The sequence below is a fragment of the Micropterus dolomieu genome, linkage group LG02 (genome assembly GCF_021292245.1).
Source record: "Micropterus dolomieu isolate WLL.071019.BEF.003 ecotype Adirondacks linkage group LG02, ASM2129224v1, whole genome shotgun sequence".
Taxonomy (NCBI): Eukaryota; Metazoa; Chordata; class Actinopteri; order Centrarchiformes; family Centrarchidae; genus Micropterus; species Micropterus dolomieu.
In genome coordinates this window covers 21,308,451-21,333,014 of record NC_060151.1, presented here as the reverse complement: position 1 = coordinate 21,333,014, position 24,564 = coordinate 21,308,451, and the positions used below count along the sequence as shown (strand labels likewise).

General features: G+C 41.6%; 2 protein-coding genes across 12 annotated transcripts; both read right to left on the bottom strand.

The window, feature by feature from the left end:
• Positions 1-1,023: 1,023 nt before the first annotated feature.
• On the bottom strand, positions 1,024-10,981 carry raver1 (ribonucleoprotein, PTB-binding 1). Of its 9 annotated transcripts, none has more exons than XR_006822168.1 (16): positions 10,572-10,981; positions 9,456-9,522; positions 7,448-7,917; positions 5,995-6,186; positions 5,764-5,884; positions 5,574-5,674; positions 5,401-5,472; positions 4,922-5,000; positions 4,430-4,632; positions 4,224-4,299; positions 3,944-4,086; positions 3,636-3,737; positions 3,423-3,554; positions 3,123-3,188; positions 2,637-2,989; positions 1,024-2,164 (listed from the first exon to the last, which is right to left on the bottom strand). XR_006822168.1 is itself a non-coding variant. In XM_046032490.1 (15 exons), exons 1-15 carry the CDS (start codon positions 10,893-10,895, stop codon positions 2,843-2,845), a joined length of 2,295 nt encoding a protein of 764 aa, XP_045888446.1. In that variant the 5' UTR covers positions 10,896-10,981; the 3' UTR covers positions 1,024-2,842. The 9 variants fall into 9 exon arrangements, 7 of the variants coding, with proteins under 7 accessions (XP_045888446.1, XP_045888461.1, XP_045888469.1 ...); XR_006822171.1 differs by having other exon boundaries at positions 2,718-2,989; XM_046032490.1 differs by having other exon boundaries at positions 1,024-2,989.
• Positions 10,982-12,873: 1,892 nt separating this feature from the next.
• tyk2 (tyrosine kinase 2) lies at positions 12,874-23,920 on the bottom strand. 3 transcript variants are annotated; one of them, XM_046032467.1, is made up of 24 exons: positions 23,772-23,920; positions 23,014-23,216; positions 22,562-22,685; positions 22,338-22,470; positions 22,060-22,223; positions 21,394-21,772; positions 21,121-21,306; positions 20,637-20,794; positions 20,427-20,544; positions 20,135-20,318; positions 19,887-19,990; positions 19,615-19,782; positions 19,406-19,493; positions 19,042-19,169; positions 17,349-17,484; positions 16,612-16,763; positions 16,359-16,509; positions 16,184-16,275; positions 15,394-15,583; positions 14,937-15,055; positions 13,990-14,162; positions 13,788-13,905; positions 13,554-13,664; positions 12,874-13,449 (listed from the first exon to the last, which is right to left on the bottom strand). In XM_046032467.1, exons 2-24 carry the CDS (start codon positions 23,195-23,197, stop codon positions 13,306-13,308), a joined length of 3,504 nt encoding a protein of 1,167 aa, XP_045888423.1. In that variant the 5' UTR covers positions 23,198-23,216; positions 23,772-23,920; the 3' UTR covers positions 12,874-13,305. The 3 variants fall into 3 exon arrangements, with proteins under 3 accessions (XP_045888423.1, XP_045888418.1, XP_045888433.1); XM_046032462.1 differs by having other exon boundaries at positions 23,014-23,208; positions 23,772-23,893; XM_046032477.1 differs by lacking the exons at positions 12,874-13,449; positions 13,554-13,664; positions 13,788-13,905 and having other exon boundaries at positions 13,986-14,162; positions 23,014-23,214; positions 23,772-23,911.
• Between the last annotated feature and the right edge of the window lie 644 nt (positions 23,921-24,564).

Sequence of the window (24,564 nt, the reverse complement as noted above, 5' to 3'; positions counted from 1 at the left end):
TGGATCGGCCTGTAGTGTGGTTTTCCACTTTGATTTTGAGTGTGACTCCAAATCCAGACCTCCATGGGTTGATAAATTTGATTTCCATTGATAATTTGGGTGATTTTGTTGTCAGCACATTCAACTATGTAAAGAAAGGAGTATTTAATGAGATTATTTCATTCATTCAGATCTAGGATGTGTTATTTTGGCGTTCCCTTTATTTTTTTTGAGAAGTGTATATCAATATTAATTTTTACATCAAGTGTTGATGAATATGGTCTCTCTCTAGGTTGAGAGAGAGAGTTGTGCTTAAAGATTGTGTATAAATTTAAATGGCCTCTAGTGGTGAGGGTTGCAAATTGCAAAACTAATGACAGTGCATTCACGTGCTCCATTTCCCCAAGTTCTGAAGTTGTTTTTCCGACTTCAGTGTGTTCATGTGCTCTTAATTCAGAATGTGGCATCAACATGGACACTACTACAAAGATGTGTTGGATTAGCATCATCAGAGCATATAAGCATGCAGACATCTAGTTCACTCTACATTGACAGTAAACAAACTGTTTGCAAAATACGTACAATGAATGATTTTGCACGCATTAAAGTTATGTATACTTCTTTATGTCCCATGTACACTTTCTCTATTAATATTTTAGGAGGAAAAAAGATTCAGATTATTCGGACATTACATGAATGTACCATCACTTACCCCTCCCCCCCCTTTCCAAGCACATAGGAGAAGCTAGGTGGCTGATGAGCTCTATCGGCACTTGCTAAATAATACATAGACCAGTATGTCCGTTTGGGCTACTGTAGAAACATGCTCATTCTAAGGTAACATAATAGATCGTTATCTAAGGTCTTTATACACCACTGAAAACATAGTTATGAATATTACTGCATTTCTGTCTGTAGATCCTAAATATTACACACTGGAGCTGTAGAGGGCAAAACATGTGCACTTAAAGTGTATACAGATAGAGCTGTAGTCTATTGCTTGAGGGTTGTTTGGTTTTTTTAAAATGACGAGTTCACAACATCTTGAGTTTAAATAACATTTACTTGCTCACATCACACACATACTGAGACAATTGTGGCGGTACAGATCAGATAGCAGAATCAAAACCAATCAAAAACGGATGTTGTCATACAGTACAACCGCACCTCTTGGTCCATACACAACATGAGCAGTCTGCTGTGGCGCCACTCTTGGTCACACATCAGCTTTCAAACATACAGGCAAACAACAAAAACATGAGGAGCAGCAACTTCATTCAACACCAGACCAGAGGCAGGTATGATTAAAGAAAACAAAAGTTTTGGACTCAGGAAAATAATCAAGCTTAACTATATACACAGCAAACACAGAAATGGTAAATGTAGATGGAAGCCAACACAGGGCAGGATGATATCACAGAAAACACTGTTGAGGCTCAAGTGTAGCTGCATTTCCTAGCAGAAGTCAGAGGTAATGGGTTTTCACAATCAAACTGTCAACCAGATAATTATTCAACAAAAAAAAAAAAAAAAAGAAATACAAGGACAGTCATGTCACTGACCAATCACCTGCCACTAGCTTCCATTAATAGCTCCCCAGGGAGACTTAACTACCCACCATTACTGGATAACTTTGAACACAAGCTGTGTCCATCATTCCAGCTGCCATCTACTTGTCTAGAGAAGCTAATTCAATTGAGATTTTAGCCTCTCGCTGAGGAGATTGTAAATGTTCTGTTGGCAGCTCGAGAGATGGCACACTGCGCATGTCCACCGCCCCACCCACCCAACCATTGAGGTGTGGTGTTTAGACTTTAAGACATTCAAAATTTAACTTTGCAAAACACAACTCATAAATACAGAAAATATTCAACTCATGGGCATACGAGTGAGAGGAGACTTTAAAATGGCATCTTATAGAGGTGAGAACAGATTGGGTTGTGACCTGGGCCCTCCAAGTGCATCACTCAACAACCAGTGTAGAGAACAGATTCTGTAAACAAGTTGGAGGGTATGGATCAAAAGACAAACAGCGCAGGACAGTTAAGGCTTGAGAAATGAATGGTAAAAAACTTCACCGTCACAATACACAGGCAGGTGCATACAGCTGTCATTAGTGGATGGAAAGTTGCACAGTAGCCAATGAGGAGCCTGAATCCAGCAATAGTCAGAAAAATATACAACCCTGTGGAAAAAAGGGGAAAACAAAAAAAAAAAAAAAAAACCACCATAACACAAAAACACCATCTCATTAAACAAACTACTGAACTTTTTACATGTAATTAGGTAGGCTATTTAAAAGAAAAAAAAAAAAGCCTCTGAAGTAAAGCTTGAAGTCCCTTTGCCTGAAATGGTGGACAGCATCACTTTATAGTGAGAGATGTCAAACATAAAAAGCAGCCGATGGCTGCCACTGAAAACTGGCTAAACTATCTATAGCTCTGCTGATACACCACACTCAACACATTAAAAAAAAAAAAAAAAGGTTCAAGAGAAGACTCCATTAGCTAATTAACCATTTTTTTCTCACTGTACAAATTTTAACAGGAAATTAAAAGTCAAATTAAAAGAGGAAAAACTAAAAACTTAACACACTAAAATCATATATACACACACAAAAACAGAAGGGGAAATAAAAAAAAAAAAAAAAAACCAACCACCAAGAACTCCCATGGAGTGACACAACTGTCCAGATAGCAACAGGCTGCACTCCCCAGCACCCTCCAGGGGTCACTCACAGGAGTACACACGAGACAAATCCAAGGACCACCAAGCTAAAGTTCATTGGAGGAGACCGGAGGAGATGCCATTGTGTCCTGGCTGTTGAATGGCTACTCATACAGCAAGAAGCATTCAGCTGTATTTAGAATATACGCTTTCGCTTAAGGTAGGAGTCTGCATAATGGCCACCAAGGCCCTGGGAGTGCTGGCCCACATAGCTGCCTTCAGGGCTCGGCTCTGGAGATGGGATCAGCCGGGAGAACACGCGCTTGTGGCTACCAATGGGAGTCTATAATTGATAATGAAAAATTAAAAATAAATAAATCATTAAAGAGCACCTTGGTCTAAAAGCAAAAAAAAAAAAATAATAATAATAAAATTGTAGACTCAAAAAGCAAAAGACAAGAAGGTGTCTTAATTACCTTCACAGCATTTCCCAGGCCTGGAGGGTAGTTGGTGTTGTGGCTCACTGGAGGCATTCCCACAGCCTGAGGACAACAACCAACTTTCAGTGACCTAGACTTCATGCACTCAGTGCAAGTGTGACATTAATTATTGAACATGGGCTTATTCTTGGAACCAAACCCTGCACATTTTCTCTCTTCCAGTGCCCTAACCCTAAACCTTGATGTTCTTTGCGCTGACAAGTAATCAATAGTTTGAAACCAAAGCAGAGGGTTAATGTCAAGAAGAAAAGTGATCATCCAAAGCTTCAGACTTACCCTGTTAAGCTGGCTGGTAGGGAGGCTACCGTTACTGGATGCCTCAGGACCTGAGCTGAAGTAGGACAGGGGCGGGCTGGGAGGGTAACTGTAGTGGGAAAACTGCTCGCTGTACTCAGGGTTACAAGAGAGCTGCAGAGACAATTGAACAAGTTCACAGCTGTGTTACTAAAGGACATTATACATGTTGTGCAACATTAAAAGTTTACTCACGTAGTCGTGAAATGGTTCATTAACAACTACCTGCTGACCGAATCCTGCCAAGGCCCCAATATCAAGGTTCTCCTGCTGTTCGTACAAGTGGGCCAGCGGATACTGAGGAGAAATGCCAGATGGGCATTAGACCAGATCACATCATATAGCCTACTGAATGAGCACTTAGGCACTATATTCGAAATTCATCAATTCTCCATGACGTCACCTAATAGAGCCGCACCTAAAAGATAAACGTTTAAAAATGTCTCTAATCTCTCTAATAAGTCTCTCCATGGACAAAGTAGTGAAAACCTGGTGGTGGTTACCTGGTGTAGAGGAGGATATTCTGGGCTGTATGAATCCTGGTAGCGCAGGTTGTAATTTGGCTGTATGCTCTGGTGCGTGTGCTGGTTGGACACATTACTTAGTGTGGGCCTCTTTCTATAGGGGTGAGGTCTGCAGCTTCCTCCTGAGTAGGACAGGATAAACAATATTATTTATTTTATATCCATCTATCCCTCTTTTATATCTATATATGTGAATTGATGCAGCAACAAGAACAGACTTCTAAGTCAGCACCACTCAGAATCAAAATCAGCTCCTCACCCGAGGGAAACACACTGCTGACATTGAGGAAGCCACTCTGGTTCGCATCTTTAGGAGGATCTCCTAGTATGGATACCTGACCGGAGGGAAAGGGTAATTAATTTTAGCCTTAGGACAAAAAATGGTTTCTCATTTACACTTGGGTAGAAAGCAGGACAAGATGACAAGGGCAGAAAGCATAATATGGAAATGACTTGGGACCTCACCCCTTGTGCTGTGAGGCCATCTGCCCCCATCATGCCACCCATCAGGGGCATGGAGATGCCCTGCAGGGTGGGAGAGGAAGTCTGGGGGAAGGTGCATGCTGCTGTGGGGGACTCCTGCTCCCTTGCCAGAGCTCTGCCAAGTGGCATTGGCTTTAGGGGGTTTAGAGGTTCTGTCTGAAGACCTAGACCCTGGACTACACCACCTAGGGGAATTAAGAGGCACGACTGTAAATTATAAACGTAATTATTAGTGTTCATGTTTTTCATATAAAAATCACAGCATTTGCATCACACATTATTTCTTAAGCTACAAATGTAAACACAACTAAATCACATACATTCCATTAAGACCAAATTATCATGACCAGTATAAAGAGGAAAAACTACGATTAACAGGCAACGAGGGCTACAGATGTTCAGCATCATAAGCAAAGCAAAAAACATGCAGTTTGTGGCTCAAGGAGCTACGGCTGGAGTCAGCGGATGCCAAACCTTGGGGCAGGTCTCCGAGCAGATGGACTCCCTGCTGGACAGGCAGTGCTGCCAGAGGATTCTCCCCAATGAGTCCTGCCTGCTGGCCAAAGGAGAGAGCAGAGTTCAGTGTCACAAGAGGGTCACATGGCATGGCTACGACACTCGAGCAGTGAAAAACTGCTGAACGACATGGGCACGCTTAATCAGCACTGAGAATTACTCACCACATATGAAATTATGTCCTTACAGAATTGGTATTTACGCTGTGTGCACAATGGAGTAGTACACCTACCATATCACTCAGCACCACTCAAAAGTACACCCCAAACACACACACGGGGGGAAAAAAACCAAAACAAAAACACACACACACCTAGTGAGAGCTTACCTACCCAGGTATCGCGTTTTCTATCACCAATTACATAAAAAGACGAGGCTCCATCTAGCTTCGTCAAACACAAACTGATAGCCAAAACACAAACACCATGATCACTCACACAAAGCACTAGAGGGTTTTCTTTACTGTGCAGCACCTGAGCCCACAGAAGATGATTTCCCAGAAATGCTTGCTAATGGTAAAGAGGGAAAGAGCAGAAAGCAGGGGGTGGGGGGGTTAAATGAGTAGAAGAGGATCATAGAGGTCATAGAAAAGGCAGAAAGGTAGTAGTACCTGCTGGGCCTTGGCCTGGTTCTGAAGGAGCATCTGGAGCAGGGCAGCAGAGAGGGCAGGGTTACCCAGCAGGGGCATTGTAGGGGCTGCCCCGAGGAGGCCTGCACACAAAAGGGTACATCAGGATCCACAGCACCAGAACAAAACCTAAAATGAAGCCACTGATTAAAAGCTCGTGAGAACTCTTCACCTTGTTTGTGCCCCTGTGACAGTGGGTTGAGCAGCATCTTGAGGGTGGCGGGGTTATTGAGGCCTGTAAGAATCTGCATGGCTGTGGGATCAGGGAGGAGGCCTTTACCCCTGTTCACAGCCTTGAAGGGAGGGGCCACACAACAGGCAATCAGGACAAGAGCAAAGGCAAACACAGACATGGTGGTAATTTTGGGTACATTAATACAGTATATCAAGTGGACTTAAATACCATGGTTTGGGCAGCAATCAGAGCAGCCAACATGCTTCTTCCAGGAGGGCCAGGGGCACAGAAGGACACCCTGATGTGTGTCCCGCCCAGCAGCCTGCCATCAGTGAGTCGCTGTGCCTCCTCCGCCATCTCAGCAGTGGCAAACTCCAATACTGCGAACCGTCGAAAACTTCCATCTTGTCCCTGAGCCAACTGTGGAGGGGCGCAAAAAAAAAAAAAAAAAAATAGTAATTCTAATCTCAGACAGACTATCGGATAAAAGGTCTACTACCAATACACACAGTAACCTAAATTAAATGTGATGTTGAAAGTCTCTAAAGGAGGAAAAAAGTTTCATCCTGGGTTTTGTTTATAGATAACACAGCAAACGTCCTAATAGGTAATTTTCTGCCATTGAAAGGTTCTCGTATAAACATCAAACCACCTCCTGAAAGTTTAAAATTACTAATAGTGTTTTTCTGCAAACTATATAGCTTTTTTATTTCATTTTGTTTGTTTAAAAAGCCCCTTTATCATTCAATACTACCAGCTTTAAATACATCATAACCAGGCCAGCTGGATCTTGTTAAAACTAGTGCTGGGAAACTAAACCCATTTCCCTTTAATCATCACATGATCTCTAATCATCACTGCCTTTGCCACAATCCTAAAACATCCTGGAACCAGCCGAAAAAGTAATACTATGCGTGTCCTGCAAAAAAAAAAAAAAGAAAAAAAAAGGACAGCCCTCTCTCATTCCAGAAAAGCCCCCTGAATGACACCACCTGGGGGAGTCAGGTGGTCATCACTATAGAGACCAGCAATGCTCATTGCTATAGAAACTTTGAGTGGCCACAGGCAGGAAAACTGGGGTAAAGTTGAAAGGTACTGAAAGATCACATAGGGAATATATTTTTTACTTTAAATTATTCCATCAACACCAAAAAGCTCTCAGTTGGTTAACATGGCCTTGCATAGCATAAATCAACAGTAGCTACACAAACAGTTTACAATGAAACTGAATGTAGATGGGAGGGTGTTATCTGTTGCTTCAATGCTCAAAGAAACTAACACGTTTGTGTCATAGTCCATTAACTGCCAATCATTTTTTCAATCAAGTTTGATATATAAAATGCCAAGACCTTGTGAAAAATGGCCTAAGGAGATTTAGTCTGACCAACCAGTCCAAAATCCAAAAGAGAATCAATTTCCTATAATCTGGGACTGCAAAACATTTGAAAACATGGGACCATCAAAAGGTATGTGGCATTTTTGCTTGAAAATAAATGTACTTAATAAATGAACATATATTCTGATAGTCAGTCAACTAATCGATAATGAACTCATCATTGCAGCTATAAAGTGGTATTACATTCATTATTCTTGGCTTAAAATACTTATCTGAATAATGTATCGTTCTAAAATCATATCAAATGTAACAAACAGCCGTGTGTCTGTGTGTGGTGATTTTGACCTGGCAGAAGGCTGGCGCATGGGTGTCAGCCAGGCCGTTGCGGAGGTCTTGAGCTGTCAGCAGGTTTGGGGGCAGGCGGTCCACGCACAGGCATTTAGAGTGCAGCAGCGGGTATGTTAGGGAGCCCACCTCAGTCCAGTGGACATAAAGCATGCGGGACCCCAGCTGCTTTCCCAATAGCTCCGACTTGGCCCTGGCCGCCGAGTCCTTCTTCATGTACTCCACAAAGCCATAGCCCTTGGAATGCCCTGTGGAGGCGCTGTACACCAGAAAGCAGCGCTCCAAGTTACCAAAGGGTCGCACCAACTCCTCAAACTGCTGCTGGGTGAAAGCGCAGGGCAAGTTGGCGATGCAGAGCAGGGCATCTGTTGGCTGCAGTTGCACAGAAATCTCCCGGTCCCGTAGCACATGCTGGTGGAACTCTTTGATGGCACACTGCGCCTGTTCCCCATTGAGCAGTGTCACAAATGCTGATGGGGGACAGAGGGAGGAAGAGATGCAAACACAATTTTGTGTAAAGTTAGTGTGACATTTGTTCAGTCAGCATCAAGAGATCCATTTCTCATACACAGCAGGTATCAGGTGGCAAACCTCAATTCTAACACGGTTTCTCCTTTAGCAGGTCTGATAAGAGACAATGCTGGTGGCATAATGTCAGCGCACACCAGCTTGTCACAGCAGAATTATTGAGACTATAACATGGTTATCATAGTGGCTGACAAGAATCAAAGTCATGTGACTGAGCCTCAAGTTGATCACTAATAAGTCACATCTAGGCCTGTATGACTTAATGTTTTGGCACCCACTTTCTGAATGTCTACCAATGTGACAGACTGTTGTAAGTGCAGGTATCCTAGAGCCACATAGGGTGCTGCTCCATGTCAAACATCCTGTTACCCATGCTTTGAAAGAAAAGCGGGAGGGGGTGTTTATGTCTGAACGCCACATAAAAGTAGTGTAATATAAATGGTTTTACAAGTTAACTAGCTTTTCGATGAAAGCACATAGAAATGTGACAGTTTGGCAGATACCAGGAATACTACAATACCCTTTACCATCAGGCCAACACTTTTCTGTCCCATTATTTTCAGCCAGTCTATGTGTAAAAGCATTTTAAATTCATGATGTTTTAGTTGTTCAAATGTCAGTTCATCAACTGATAAATCCGCTTTGAGACTTCTAATAGGCCATTACCCTGAATTGATTCACCAGCCTTGGGGTAATTTGACTCTGATTGTTTTGGTATTTAAATTACAGAAACTGTTTTTTTGGATGCATACAAATTAATAACTTTGTGTTGTGTCAAAGGGAGTTCCACCGTTTGGCAACAAATTGACAGGAAGTGACAACAATGTGCATGGCTGTCATAAGAACATAAGTATAACAAGTATATGACTGACATGTTAGGAATAAACTTATTCCTTCAATTTCCTATTTTGTCAGCCAACCGTTTCTACATCAAGCATCATTGATGTAGAAAAGGTTTCATTGGACAGCATATTTTTATGGAGTCAGGACATATAACCTTTACAATCCTCCCCAGACAACTTTGATAGCAAACTTTCACAAGAGCTTTCTATGTGTCAAAGCTGCCAGAGTTCGCACGCTGTTGTGCATTACATAGAGTATTCACACCTCCACATATCTCAAATACATACCAGCATAAACAACTGGGGTATAATTAGTGTAAGACAAATAATATTGTCGACACTAGTGATGAAACACTGGAGATTAATCAAAGTTTTGAAACAAAAGTGTCTGTTACAGGAGCTTTTTGTTCAGCTTTTTTTATTTTTTAAAGAGTTATGGGTCAAGTCTTTCAATCATCCTTCGCTTTAAGACTGTAGTGAACAGTGAACTGCTCTAAATACAGACAAACAGTTGTTTTTGTGGATATAAAGTTTGTTTGCTGCTCTTTGTTAATGTTTACAGATTCTCTGTGATAATCATTCACTCCTTTAAATTGAACATGCAATGACTAACATGATGGACAAGCAGTTCAACCAACCTGTGCCTTTGTATTTGTCAACAAAGCAGTACTTCAAGTCATAGTTGCCCAACAGCTCATGGACCTCCTGTAAATAGGAAATAAGCAAAGACAATAATTACATCCAGACATTTAAATTCACCATGGCGGGTGCATCACAACCCCAGGACAATATGCATCATTATATTTGACTCCAAGTTGTAGATTTTTCCCCTCATATAATTATCACTTAATTGTAGATTTTGGTAATCACATAATTAAGTAATTCAATTTTACATGGAAACTAGCAACAGGCGCACCTGTGGGGGGTTGAGAGGTGAATAACTGACTCATTGTTGTGCGAGAAATTGTTCTGAGCTGCTTTTGACAGTTCACAAACAAACGGCGATGCTGTCTAGCATTTTCTGAAACGTTTTGTCGCCACACCTTCCACCTTTTGTTATATTGCAACTCACATCTCGAACTGCCACTAACCCCCCCCCACCCCCCACCCCACCCCCACGTGAACAATGGTACCGCCCGCCGGCCCAGCGCTCCCCACGAGTCAGGCACGTTCCAAAAGAAATGTGGCATCATGACTAAATCACAACCAAACGCAGGCTTAAACAACAGATAGGCTGATGGGAAACAAATTCCAGTGCACCTGTAACTGTTAACCCCCATGAAGAGAGTGCAATCACTTTGGCTTGAAAGCTTAAATAGTGAAGACGAAAAGAAAAAGAAACACGTACATGAGTTACCAAATTGTTAGAGGCCGGGCTGGTAGGTCATAACGTTACAGGCCACAGATGACCATTATTGACAGATCAGACCACCTGGCAAGTTAATCCAGACCGTGTTCGTCAGATAACCCAAACAAATTAAGACAACTGTGTTCAATTGCTGCCAATGGACTGTGTGTTGGCTTTTCATTAACGTTAAACCATTTGTACATTAAATAAAGTAAAATGTCGCTTTAACAAAAGTTAAAGACAGCCAACGAGTTAAATGGCTAACGTTAGCAGGCTAACATAGATAGCATGGCAGGCATATTGGGAGCTAGGCTACGGTTAGCAAAACGACCCAGTCAATCAATCATCCACCCACCCAACAATTACACCTCTAATTCCTACGTACTATTTTTTTTTTTACGCATACCTGATTGCTAACGTCGGAGGGCAGATTCTTTATGATAATTTTTCTACGGTTGTAAAACTCCCGGCGAGTTCTCTCCAAGCGGCTCTCTATCTCTTCGGGGCTCAGTGATGTCAAGTCCTCGTCGACCCTCCGCTGGCACTCGCGTTCCGAGGTTGAGTCCACCTGGCCCGGTTCGAGTTCGGGATGTCGGCGGTCCCTGGACATCCAGCTTTCGTGATCCGCAGCGAGGTCGTAATTTTCGTGAAGCGGACGAGAGACGAGACTGAGCTCTGTGTCTGTGCTTTCATCTCTGGCAGCTGTGCTAACAGACACGACGGCCGCCATCACTCAGTTTGGTGGAAGTTTTTTCGGTCCGGGTACTCGGTCAGATTTGAGCAGTTTAAACAATACACACATGGCCCCAGCGCCGCTTCTCATTGGACGAGAGAGGGACGCAATCTCCTTGACTACGACGTAACGGAGGGCGGGGCCGCGAGTGTCCCTTGCATTCTGCTCTAAACCGGATTTAAATGTATTTAAATGCTGCAGATCTCCAGCCAAGCAAAAACAACTACACGTTTAAAAATAAAAGTTTTAATTTGTCTCTCAAACCACACGCTATGAATAATCCTGCATTTCCAAGATGGATCAGATATAATGATTTGGACTATAAAGATGTTTAAATTATTCTTAAACGGTCTCAATAATCGAGTGATTAAATTTATTGGATAGACGCACGGCTAACACATTTTAAAACAATAAAAGCCTATTGTATTGCAATTGCTCTAATAATTTTAAAACACTTAAATAAATGCATCCAGCCATATGCACAACACTATTACTTATGTGTATGCAGGTTAGTTTTTTTGTTGTTCATTTATGCCCATTTTTGCCTATATACTTAATAAAACGTTTGAGGGATGAAGGCCAAATGGAGCCCAGACTTTTCTACAAAATTGGGGAAATCCCTGACTGATAAGTTTCGTTAGAATTGTAGAAAATGTATTATAGAATGTCCTGATTATGTATTTATTTATGTATTTTTTTTCCTCGCCATAGTCTTCAATTCAAAGGAGCAGATGTTGTTTATAGGAGTCAAATGCAAATGCAAATGGGATTAGTTTGGTAAGGCTTCTCCAATATGCAAGATCCAAGATAGCAGATTAGATGATAGGTATGCCTGCAAAATGTGAAGTTCGAGAGACCCTAATTCTAGGCTGGACTGTGGTGGCTTGAGTCAGCTGATCGGACAGTAGAGTTCACACTGTTATTGACAGTCCAGGCGAGGACAGCAGGGGCCGGTGTCATATCCAGAAGTTTCCCCCTAAGATTATTTGTCAGATCTGATCAGATGCTTCATGACCAAACACTGTCCAGATACAAAATGGCCAAGAATGCTTCTTATGATCCTTATTGGAGAGTCAGACAGGAGACATTCAGTCATATGTTCCCACAATGTTCAACAGTATGCACACAGAGTCTGATGGTAGCAACACCCTGGACCATTCCTTAGTCCTGGCTATGTCCAGTGATACATTCAGGCATTCCTCACATTAGCCTTTTGGCACTTTCTTTCAAACATGCCTGTAGCAAGTGTTATATTAACAGTGTGGTTGGAATGCCCCTGGTTATTGAGACCCTTCTATAGCTGTTCATTTGCATTGTACAAGACTGTGTCTAGACTGCTTTTTCCAATGCGATATGTGGAAAATATGTCTGCAGCAGTGTTGTGGTTGAGGCTCGGTCCATATATCAGGATCTATTTAGTGTATGAGACTTGGTCTTTCTCGAAATGTATGCACATGGCGGATTCAAACAGCTGCATTTGGCTGCTCCTCACCTGCTGCATGACAGGATAAGTGTATCAGAGGGTTCTACTGGTGTATGATGCATCTTGGTAATATGGCCTGTCTCATATCCACACAATTCTATGTGGTTGTTTACATTAGTAAACATTAGTCCACTGTCAGAGCAGGAGCATTGTTTTTTTTTTTTGTTGTTGTTGTTGTAGGAGCATTATTGCCAACAACTGGACTGGTGTGGTGCAGTCAGTAATACTGTATGTTTTAAATTTTCTCAAGTTGGACACACTTCCTTTCCTACCTAGTGGCATGTGAACAGGCACCTAAGTGGTCAAGAACACAGGGTATTAGGAAAGACCATTCCCTGGGTCAGTGCTCACATTCCTTGTGATCACTGAGTTCTTATTTAACAGAGATGTAGCTGTGCTTTGCTGCCAATAGGATGTTTTCTTACACAGATCTTAATTGCACATTCTACCAAACATTTTTATACACTTTATATAGTATTTAATTACAGGGCATGTGTGAAATGGTTTATTAGATTTTGAATATTTTCCATTGGATTAAACAAACTGCAACGCAAAGTAAAAATGTACAGTGAAAATGGTAATGTCCCATTCTTACAGAAATTAATACTTACTGTGATATATACAAACCTAGAACTTTTGAAAGACAAATGCTGACATTCAGTGGCCGACAGCCCAAGGCATCCCCTGTTCTCATAACGTTAACCCATCACAAAAAATACACAGATTTAATTTATTATTCTGTTAATATCACATATGAGAGTATAGCAATGTCCTTTTACCAGACACCTACAGTATAAAGACATCGATTAATGGGGGCAGCAAGCATTTCACAGCAGGAAACTACATTATTGGCTACTCTGTAATATATGGTTTGTATAGTGGCAAAGTGATGAAATGTAGACAAGAAGATCTCCAGAGTCCTGATCAGCAAATCTGAGCCAAGGAAAAGTTTATATTAGACTGCCAGTCGTATGTTCGGCGAATAGCATCAAACTTTTCGATGAGGGAACTGAATGATGGCCGTTGTGCAGGCTCTGCAGCCCAACACTGCTCCATTATCCTCTTAACCTGTTGGTAAAAAAAAAAAAAAAAACAGTAATTTAAATGAAAATATCAGGCTACTGATGATGCCAACAAAATGTCAATTTTATTTAATGGGCATGTAATGTTACCTCATGCGGGCATTCTTTGGGACAAGGTAATCGCAGCCGTTTCTCCAACAGTTTTATGAGTACCATCACAGTCATCTGTCCCTGGGCTGCCTCCATCATTTCAAAGAACTTCTACAAAAAAACACAAACAGGTGCATTGTGCATTTAACACAGGGATTCAAAATGTACTTAATTTATCTTACATGAAAATATATGCAGGTTAGAGCTTGTTGTAAGAGGCTAGTAATGAAGTACCGTTGGAGGGCTTTGGCGATGGTCACAGCGGGTCAGGATCTCGTACAACGTAACGCCAAAGGACCAAATGTCAGAGGAAAAGGAAAATTTACTCTCCTTTAGGCACTCAATGGCATACCTGTACAGTACAAAAAAATAAGTTTAGTGGCTGAATTCATGGAACAAAACATTGAATAATGCTGTTAAGGGCTGCATATCTCACCAGAACACTGGGCTGTCCCCATTCTCACGGACACGATAGTAGATCTCGCCTTCAGGGATGTATTTGGTCAGACCGAAGTCCCCAATCTTTACCAAACTGTCATTTTCCACTAAGACATTTCGGGCGGCTAGGTCTCGATGGATGTATCGCTTCGACTGCAAGTAATCCATGCCCTTTACGAGAGAACAACAGAAATAAAAGATGCATACAATTACTGAGAGAGGGCAGAGTGTGGATGAAGTTTCAATTCAAAACTTTAAATGTCTGACTGTCGGTTGGTCTGTCCAGACTGAAACATCTTGACAACTGTGAGATGGATTACCATGACATTTTGTACAGACATCCAAGGTAAGCAGATGATGAATCCTAAAGACTTTACTGATCTATGAGTTTTCTGCTTGTGGTTTTAGGCAAACTGTTTCAACAACTATTGGATAAATTACACACATTCATGTTCCTCTCAAGATTAATTACACTGGGGATTTGTCTAGTGCCATCATCAGTGTAATTTCAATTTGTCCAATACTTTAATTTATGATCAAAAACTTGCAAAACTAAGGACATTTCCAACTGCCTCAGTTGTTTTGTGCTGATGAGCAAATGTTTGGATGCTAACACGCTACACTCTAACTGTGAACATGGTAGCCGATAGCATGGCTGTAGTCCCTTTCACCTGTTATCAAACAGTACATTCAAATCATAAAACTTGACAAATTTACAATATCAAGGCTGGCTTGAAATCTACTAACTGGCCAGAAAAGATGCAAATGCAAATGAAATTAAAGCTTGAGGCAATTTTGAGTGTATGGAAGTTTTCATACTGTACATAGCTTTATCTGAAGGAAGAAACACAAAACCACATTTGTCTGCAGTTTTCATACAGCACCAGGAATATTGTCAAATCAAGTGGAAATGTAGATAAGTACAACAAAACCACCTAAACTCACCTGACAGATCTGCTGAGCAAACATAAGGCACTGGGGCATACCAAGTTTACGTTTGGGAAGGTACTCTCGCAGACTCCCCAGAGGAAGGTACTCCATTATTAGCTGCACCACTTGTCCTCCTGTCAATGAACAATGCAACATTGCCTTTATCCTCCTATTCCCATTACTTTTCAAAGGCAAGATTGACCTGTGGCCAAAGCAGGTTATGAAGGACTGGTGGTGCTCAGCATGCTGTGTGTCAAAAGCTCAAAATATTGACATACAATGTTGTACATACAGAACTGCACTTAGAATAGATTTTCAATATTTACAGGGAACAGTAGGAACAAAAAATCAATTCCCTGAATCATCCATTGAGCACTGTGAGCTAAAAGACAGTATTGAGCAAGCACACCTTTGCACATGCAGACACTGTATATTGTTATTTGAAGCAGACAGATGACAGCTGAGGACTCACCAAGTTCAGTACAACAGCCCTTGTACTTGACAATGTTTCTGTGATAAAGGGACTTCAGGATCTCAATCTCCTTCATCCAGCCCTCGGGCACCTGACCATCCTCCTGTTTCAAAGCCTTCACTGCCACACGCTCTCCAGTCCCATCGTTGGCCGGGTCATACAAGTAGAGAGTCACCTTTCCAAAGTGACCCTGGAGACAGAAAAATGAGATTACTCTCTAAAGGCTCATGCAGACTACACGACTTTCAGCGTCGGCTGATGGCCGTGGCGTTCACACTACACAGCTTGCCGTCTTGTGACAGGAGTCTTGAAGTCATTGTGGTGTTCACACTACGTCACTGATCGGTGACAGGGGATCACACACTACACAAACCTACAACCGAAACAGCTGTTTGTTATTTTAAAGATAGCAATTATAAAGACAAAGAATATGGGTGAAAGAATGGATTGGCCCACGAAGGTAGCAGGGATTGTCTGAGCTACAGAGAGAGCTGGAGGTGAGTAAAAAGGGTTTTGCAGAGAAAAAGTAGCTGCTTCCAGATATTTGGCACGCTAGATATCTGGTTGGCGTCGGCGATGTTTTCGAAATGTGTCGGGAGCCGTTTTGATGCGTTGTTGAGTAGTTCACACATAACGACTGGCGACCACGGATCAATCGCTGATTTACCCCTGATCACAGCCTGACGGTCGCCAAGCTTGCCGACCGGCAAATCTGGCTAAAAACCGTGTAGTGTGAACTAGGTTTAACATACAGGGACATGAAAACTACAGGTGTGGTATTAGAACTCACCTCTCCTAAGTCGCGCATCTTTTTCAGGTAGCGTTTATGGAACAAGCTTGGGTCTTTGTCAGGGAGAGCTTCACTTGGGGAAATATCAGGATCTGTGTGCAGAAAGAATATTAATAAATACACCAATATAGGTTGGAAGATAAACAAAAAGTAAGGTGAACAAGTAAAAACACACTTTTCATCATGATTTCTGTGAGCTCTCTGAGCACAGTGAGGAACGAAGGCCTCTCCAAAGGCTCGTAGGTCAAACACATGCTGATGAAGCTGGCCAGTTCCTGGGAGGATGGCTCAGCCAAACGGCCCTTTTGCTGATAAAAGCGCTCTTTCTGTTCGGGGGGAAAAGGTTCCAGTGTTACAATTGTAAGTCAGAAGGATAAAACAGGCAGGTGCAGCTTGTGGCTGTTTGATGATAAATAAAAAGGGCCTACCTCAGACAATGTGCTGCCACTCATGGGAAGATCGCCATTGTTGCAGATTTCAAGCAGAGTAACGCCAAAGCTCCACTGGTCAGCAGCAGTACCAATGGATGCACCGCTGTCAACATATTCAGGAGCAATCCAGGGGATACGCTCAAGACGCTCTGCAGTGCAGAAAAAAAAGATAATAAAAATTACATTGAAGTTATGAAGTTATGTGTAATCCCAATCTGGTCATTTTGAAGAACTCCAAATAACAGCAGAATATAGTTTAATATTGTTCGAAGTTTGAAAAAAATAAGATTTTTTTCTCATTTGATATAAACAGATCTTAATTCAATAACAATGCTAAAAGAAGTATATTATAGTATAGTCCTATGTATATTCAATGTCAGCAGCTTGTACTTAATGATCTCAGGTCTTCTCTGCTCTTCTTTGCTTTGGTAGATCCTTGTTCATGGACTGCAGACAAAACTAACCTGGATGGTTGATAAAACACCCCACAGCTGTTTGAGGATGATTCTTTTTTTTTCGGACAGGCTTAAATGACACATTTTGAGGTAAAACGGCATGACAACAGGAAATAGATCACAAGATCTATCTGGGTTGAGGTTTCCTGTTTCCTAAATCTGATTGAAATGAGGCAGAATGATACACAAAGTACAGAACACTGATGATGGGAGGTGGGAGACGTTCTTGTGAAGTGAGGTTAATAAAGAGTTTGTATAAAGTGAGTTGCTGGTACTGACCTTCCCGTGAAAGGACACTCAGGGAAATTCCTGGGTCACTCAGCTTGACAAAAGGAGTAGTACCATGCTCCAGACCACGCCTTGCCACCAGAATATTTTTGGCACAGACGTTTCCATGAACCAGCCGTTTGGTCTCCTATAATTATAATAGTGGTGCTGGTATTAACTTTTTGGGTCGTTAAAATAAGTTTATCACAGACTATTAACGCTAGTAGGCAAAAATGAACTTCCCTTGCAACACTTCTCTTAAAGGTTGGTCTGATAAAAATAAAATTTTATTTTCTGCCTGCAGCTCAGATTTAAAACAGGGTGTCCAGTTAAGGTGCTTGCACAATGACAACGCCAAATAAACGCCAAACTACTCCAACCAACACCAACAGTGTGCGCCGTCAGTCTGTGTTCGTCTGTGTCAGTCAGATGAAGTCTTAAGAGTTTGACATGTCTAGTCGGGGCAGGTGGAGTTGTAGAAAGTCCGACTAATGTGCGCCATTTTCCAACAAACCGCAACATTCTGAGTGTTCCCTTGACAACTAAGCCCATATTCGGATGCGGAACGTCAGGGCGCAATGATGTCAATGCAGGTTAACAAGGTGTCTATTACTCGCTCCTCTCTCTCTCCTTTCGTGCACAATCTGAATCAGAACATGCACTGGAGGAAGCGACATGTGTCGGACCGAAAAGTGATCAGCCGAAAATGGACTGCCCTCCCGCGCGCAACATGTTAAAGCTGTATCGCCCTGTATCTATACATTTACAGTTGCTTTTATCTTAAACAGTCATAACATGTAAATAAGCATCACTTTATGTGGTAGCAAAGGTATGTCTTTGTGAAACGTTGATGTTTCTTGTAACGGAGTAAGTTGAAGTGTTTGCAGTTTATCAGGCCTGACAAAACGTTATTATAAACAATAAAATTTGCCTATTGTTGCTGATAAAAAAGTGTCTCTTTTGCAATTATCCTTATGACATTAATTTTTCTTGCTCTGTGCCAACCAATACACCTCTTTACCTGTTGAAATATTTAGTTTGTAGTATTGCACTTGCCAAAAAGAGATTGCTCAATAAGTCCTTATTACCAGTTGCAATGCATTTAAATGGCTAATACAGCCCATATAGCCAATTCAGTTTTACACATGCCAAAAAAACTGATTCCACCTCACTACTTTTGACTAAAAGGATCTCAAAATGAATTGATTTTAATCATGAGTGTTATATTTGAGTTATGGCTGATTATAGCTCAACCTGTTGAAAACCTTTAAAAGGCTAATTCAGCTAGTAACCGGTAGTTTTCACTTGCCAAAATGTGATTGCAGCCTTGACCTTGTAACTGGCGACAAAATTCTGTCTGGTCAGTTGCTTTCTGGGCAGTGTGAACTGGTTGGTTTTCTGAACATTATAAAGACTAAAACAGACTACTGCCAACTTTATAATGTTGGTGTTGGTATAAAGTTGGGCAATGTGTGAGCAGTGTGCGAGCAGCTTTAGAAGGCTGCACCTGATTCTGACTCAAATATTTTACCTGCTGGCCTACAGCAGCTGATTGTAGAGTGAGACTATCTGTAGGAAAATTGTACAACACTTGTTTTACTTCACTATCAGTTCACTTTAATGACCACTTAGCTGTGTTGTCATTGAAGTGTATTGTATTGAATTATCTGTGGCATACAAAAAGCCAAGTAGAGTTTGAACTCACAAGATAATTGAGGGCACTGGCAAGTTGTTTTGCAACAATGAATTTCCACAGAGGAGTCACCGATGCCTTTTCTTTGCGGAGGAAAACATCCAAAGGCCCAAACTCCACAAACTCTTCTACCATGATGTCTGTAAAGGCAGAAACAAGTCTCTGGTTTAGCCAAAAGAAAAATGTAAACAAGCAGCATCTTCTTTAAAATTGAACAGGGTTAAGTGTGGTTTGGCATTTGCTTCATGTTTCACTGAACTCATAAATTTGACTATAAATACTGATTGCATAGGTCATGGGGAAGTAGCAAATGAGGAAGTCACACAACTAACAGTAGAAGTGTGTTTTTGAAGATTAACAGTTTTACTGCACTTACTTTCAGATCCTTTCACCGACACACCATGTACAAACACCAGGTGACTGTGGGATACCTGGCTCATGAGACTTGCAGTTTCAAAAAATGCCTAAGAAAAAAAAGGAAGTAATGTTGAAAGAGATCAAATACATTAAGGTCATTTTAATATCTGTTTAGCTTCGATTTACTACCACTGGTTTTGCCATTAATGCAAAGATCACAAGGCCTACCAGTGCAATATCTTGATGGCTTTGGTCTAGAATCTTGAGAACCACTTGGATCCCTTTGCGGTCAGCAAAGTTGTTGTTGAACTCGTCATCATCATTTTCTCCTCCACCTCGCACCAGCAGACGTCCTGAGTAGATGTTAGTTCTGGTCCCGCGGCCCAAATGCTGTTCCTGCTCATAAACACAGCACCAACTGGTCAGTCACAGAGCTGAGAACACAAAGCTTGTCACGTGGAACAGATGGTCATATGGAGGTGGCAAACGGGTTTCATCACCTGTATGAGCTCTCTGTCCTTGATCTGATGGAAGCGTAGCTGGGTCATGTTCAGGGCCAAAGAGTGATCGGCACCTTGCCTCATCACCAGGAGGTTGGATAGCTCTACATCACACAAACACACACACAGACAAACCTATGGAAAGCCTTGAATATACCACAACACAGAGTAAGTTCAAAATACACAGGAGGACTTTGGCATAAAGCAGCAAACCGTGTCTAGAATTGAAATGTCAAAAGTGCACAAACCTGCCTGTCTTGGCAAACAGCACTTTTTGACAGTAAAGCTGTCCGAACCAGACTTGAGTACAAAGGTCTTGAGGCTGTCTGTGAGCTTCTTCACACTGGAGAATTCTCGGTCCCAGCCCTCCAGACAAAACATCCCACCCTTGTGCTGAATCCGAAACTGCTTGTGGCTTGGCGTCGAGTCGTTCTATGAGCCGTACGCACATATTAACACGGGTGTACATACGGTAGCCAAAATCTTTCACCATCACCGCATTGCAAATATTTCCCGAGAGGAGAGTGGGTGTTGACTTACCTCATTTTTGTTCAGGACAGCTAGGATGATGCGTTGATAGTCGAGAGCGCTCCACCGTACGAGGAAAGCTCCGTCCTCTGCTGCCTCCTTTTTCAGCTTCAGTAGCACAAAATCATCACTGGAAACACACCAGAGTTGTGATATAACACACTGTGTCTCTCTATAGCCTGTTTGTGTCTGTATGTGCATGTGCAACAGGAGAAAACTCACTGCATAGGCCCATGCAGTCCGTTGGCTTCACTCAGCACTACCCTTGGGGGAGCCACTTCATGACAAAGATAGTGGTGGGCGTCTGCAGTCAGCCGGTAGTATCCATCTAGGAGGGAGCTGAAGGAACGAGCCTCCTGGCTGGAGTTCATCTGAACCTCCTACATACAGATACAGAAACACCACTAGCTTACAATCAGAGCTTCCACCTACAGACACATACAAATTCAAAACATAATAAAATGCCCAAAGCATACCAAAACCCAAAGCTCATATAGTCATAAACATATAGAATTGGAGAATATATGACAATCCGGGCAGATATCCATACTGTCCAGTATATTCAGACTCTTTAAAGATTGAACAATCCGATCAGTAGAATGACTAACATTCATTATATCAATTTGAGTAATGCTTCACGAGCACATTTACCAATTAGATTAATGTATTGAAGCTTTTACATAAAAGGATAAACAAGTACTCTCACCATGCAGTGATTGTCCTGAGTGCTAATGCACACATTAGCTCCAGTGATGGCTATGTGAGTTATTTCAGGGAAATCACAGAAGGAGGTCCATTCATTGGGGGTGTTCACATTCGGTTGGCTGGACTGCTGTTTTGTTTTCTTTATGTATTTCATATAGTCGTTCCTGAAGTAAGTGTTTGCCTGCGCCTGGGTAAAGAGAACGAATTAACAAAAAGTCCACACCAACAGAATACACAACATGCCACAGAATCAGAAGCTTGAAAATGAGTTTACCTTATGACCGGACACCTTCCTCCACTGAATCCCCTTGGTGCCAGACACCATTACTTCATGTGTGGGGGGAGCTCTGAAGTCATCTTTCGAGCCACCCTGCGCATGTGTGGTGTTTGAGAAAGAGCTACTTCCATCCCCTTCCTCACTCAGTTCCAGGTGGGATACAGAGAAGGTCTCCGTGCCAAATTGTGGTGCCAAGTGTTCAAGAGTAGAGATGTACTTATACATGATCTCATGGGTGCCCAGCCGCCCCTTATCCACAGTGTGCTGCTGGAAGGTCTCCACAAATTCTGCAAACACCCGCCGGATCCTGATTTTTGTCAGGAAGTTGTCTTTGGAAATATGTTTGGCGAAAGACCTTGGAATGCAGCGTAGGAAGCTGAAAAAAATCCAGTGATTAAATTTGATTAGAAGAAGCTTTGATGATCCAATGAAGAAACTGGATTGTCACAGTAGCAGAAAATAGGAAAGAAATAACAGTAAAACAAACAACCTAATTATAATGAGATAAATACATATACAAATATAGACCATTATACATCTTTGTTGACAAATTTACAGATTTAAGTGCAATTAGTCATTGTTACTATTTAACAATTTTAGCTGTACATACTATTAAAAAGTTACAGCTAAAACAATATGTGCTCCTCCTTCCACAGCAATTACCTGATTTTTTTGGCAACATCTTGTAAGGTACAGCCAGTTTGCATCGCCTGGTGCGAGAGCTGAAGTACAGCCATCCCCAAGCTCTCATTTTTGAAACAACTTAGCTCCTCCTCTGACTGAACGTCTTCCATCTGCACTACTTCGTTCACAAATTCATACTTAGCCTATTATGGAGACACAAGAAGCAACGCTGTTAGGAACTTAAGTATTGTGAGCACAACAAAAAAAAGCATTCAAGTAACACACAATAAGCCATAAAGATAATGTTAAACACAAACCTGGCCGAATAAGTATTCTAAGGATGTGAGGTCAAGCAGAGTAGAACCCCCTGATTTTGTCCCAGATCTGAGAGCGTAACGGGATACAGTAGGCCCCTTCTCATTGAGTCCGTGCCAATTCCGAAAGTAAAACCTAGGTACAAGGAAACCGGACAACTAATGTAAATATGATCAGTGTGTTTCATCTGCTTCCATAATACAGTGTTATAAAAACACAGACTAACCTCATACAGTAGTGAAGTACGAGGCTGGAGTTCTCCTCGGCACGGAAAATGTGGTTTGGACTGTACCAGCAGCGAGACAGTGGATTGTACAGAGCAAACAACACATGGCACAGAGGAGTTATCCCTGGTGGAACAAAACACCGACTTTACACACATGCCACCAGCAGGCTAAAATAACATGAAGACAAACTCATATGTAAACATCCAAGGAAGGTTAAAATCAAGAGCAACTGGACTTGGTTCAGACAGTCAAAGATATAACCTCTGTGGGGTGGTTGTCAAGATTCAATTTCTTTTAAACATGGATTCTATCTAGACTCCACAGAGGTTAAACTAAGTTTTCCTACGAAACGTCTCGTTTCCCCTATGACCTGGATGACTGTGAACCTTCAGAGACATCATATGTAAACACAAACACAGAGGGTCTATTTGGTCAAGACGGTCACGCTCACCTACAGCCTCTGCAGCAGAGATGCACAGAGTCTCTGCTGTGACTTCTCCACTTGAATGGGTCAAATATCTTTCCCCTTCCTTAGTCCAGAACAGGTAAACATGGATGCCCTGACTCTGGGGAGGCTCAGACAGACCCGGAAATGCCCCTGGCCTTGAACGCTTTGACCACCCACTTCCAGACATGGTGAGGACAGCTAAATCTCTTGACACACACACACACACACACACACACACACACACACACACACACACACACGCACACCAATGTAAACCACAGTTATTTAGCTGTTTCATCGGATGACCTAAGTTACGCGTTAAGCCCGAGATTGCATAAACTACAGAGTGACGTAAACACAAACGTAAAGCCATATATTGCGCTTGTCTAAAATAACACAGTCTGCACTTGTCATTTCACAAGACGATTAATTTAGAAAACTAAGTTGGTACGTTAACAAATGACAAAAAAATATAACTTAGTCATAACTAAAATAAAAATGTCAGGTAAACGATTCGAACGAAACTACTTCCGGGGAAAGTCTAACTTATTGTTTACATTACTCTTCAGCGCCAAATAAAGCACAACAGCAAGTCTATCATTTGTTCATATACATGCTAACACACACTGACAGGATGTTCCCCTAAAACATGGGCTATCATTTATTTACGTTGTATGCGGTGCCATGGCAAGAAAATATCTAAACATCATTAAAGGCATATACGTGAACGTAGCAACGTGTATGGTTATAGAGTATCTTACCATTTAACGGCGCGTTTTTGAAGGTCATGCATAAAAACCTAACAGGCAGAGAAGAACTGACCGCCAGGCTCCATTATCTCGTGAGCGTATTTCCCCCTTCGCCTACGTTTCTGAAGAAGTCTGAGCGACGACACAGCCCGAGTCTTCCCGAAACTAATCAACACGGTCACTCCCTCCAGCAGCGTACGAGCACGTACGCGAGGGCTGACCTTTCAAAATAAACGCCAGACGTATGTCGACAAAAATAAAAGGGATGAACACTCTTTTATGCAGTCAGTCAACATTGAATTATGAAGATAACATTTGGGACGGTTGCCTTGTTAGCTTTGGTGGAAGAAATATCCAGATCCTTTACTCATGTAAAAGTAGTAGGCTACTAATAACGTTACCACTGTAAAGTTTAAGGTTCAGCTTTGTTCTCATTATACAATACATGCAAGATATTGCACAATAAAATGCAAATGTGGCCCCCTCCACACTTCACACACACATAATGTATAAACAGATTTTCAAATATTGAAATTAGAATAGAATAAAATACTCTATGACAAGTAAAATTCCTATATTGAAAATATTACTTAAGTAAAATTATATAATTATAATCAGTACTCAATGGGGAAAATGTTATACTATTATTTCCTTAGATTATTATTCATGCATTAATGTAAAAGAAAGATTTTAAAAAGACTTTTAAACTACACTGTGTGGGACTGCATCTAATTTTCTCATTTAATCAATTGTTTGGTTGGTAAAAATCTTCAAAATGCTTGTTTTGTCCAACCAACACTCTGAA

Bases quoted from the DNA above. Each gene is read 5' to 3' on its own strand.
- raver1 (XM_046032490.1), bottom strand. From the start codon at position 10,895: ATGGCGGCCGTCGTGTCTGTTAGCACAGCTGCCAGAGATGAAAGCACA. The intron at 3,738-3,943 runs GTAACCACCACC...ATTTCTCCTCAG, and splicing joins AATATCCTCCTCTACACCAG to TATCCGCTGGCCCACTTGTA. The intron at 3,189-3,422 runs GTAAGTCTGAAG...TGTTGTCCTCAG, and splicing joins CTACCAGCCAGCTTAACAGG to GCTGTGGGAATGCCTCCAGT.
- tyk2 (XM_046032462.1), bottom strand. From the start codon at position 23,799: ATGACCTTCAAAAACGCGCCGTTAAATG. The intron at 23,209-23,771 runs GTAAGATACTCT...CAAGAGATTTAG, and splicing joins CAAAAACGCGCCGTTAAATG to CTGTCCTCACCATGTCTGGA. The intron at 22,224-22,337 runs GTTTGTGTTTAA...TCTCCATAATAG, and splicing joins TAGAATACTTATTCGGCCAG to GCTAAGTATGAATTTGTGAA.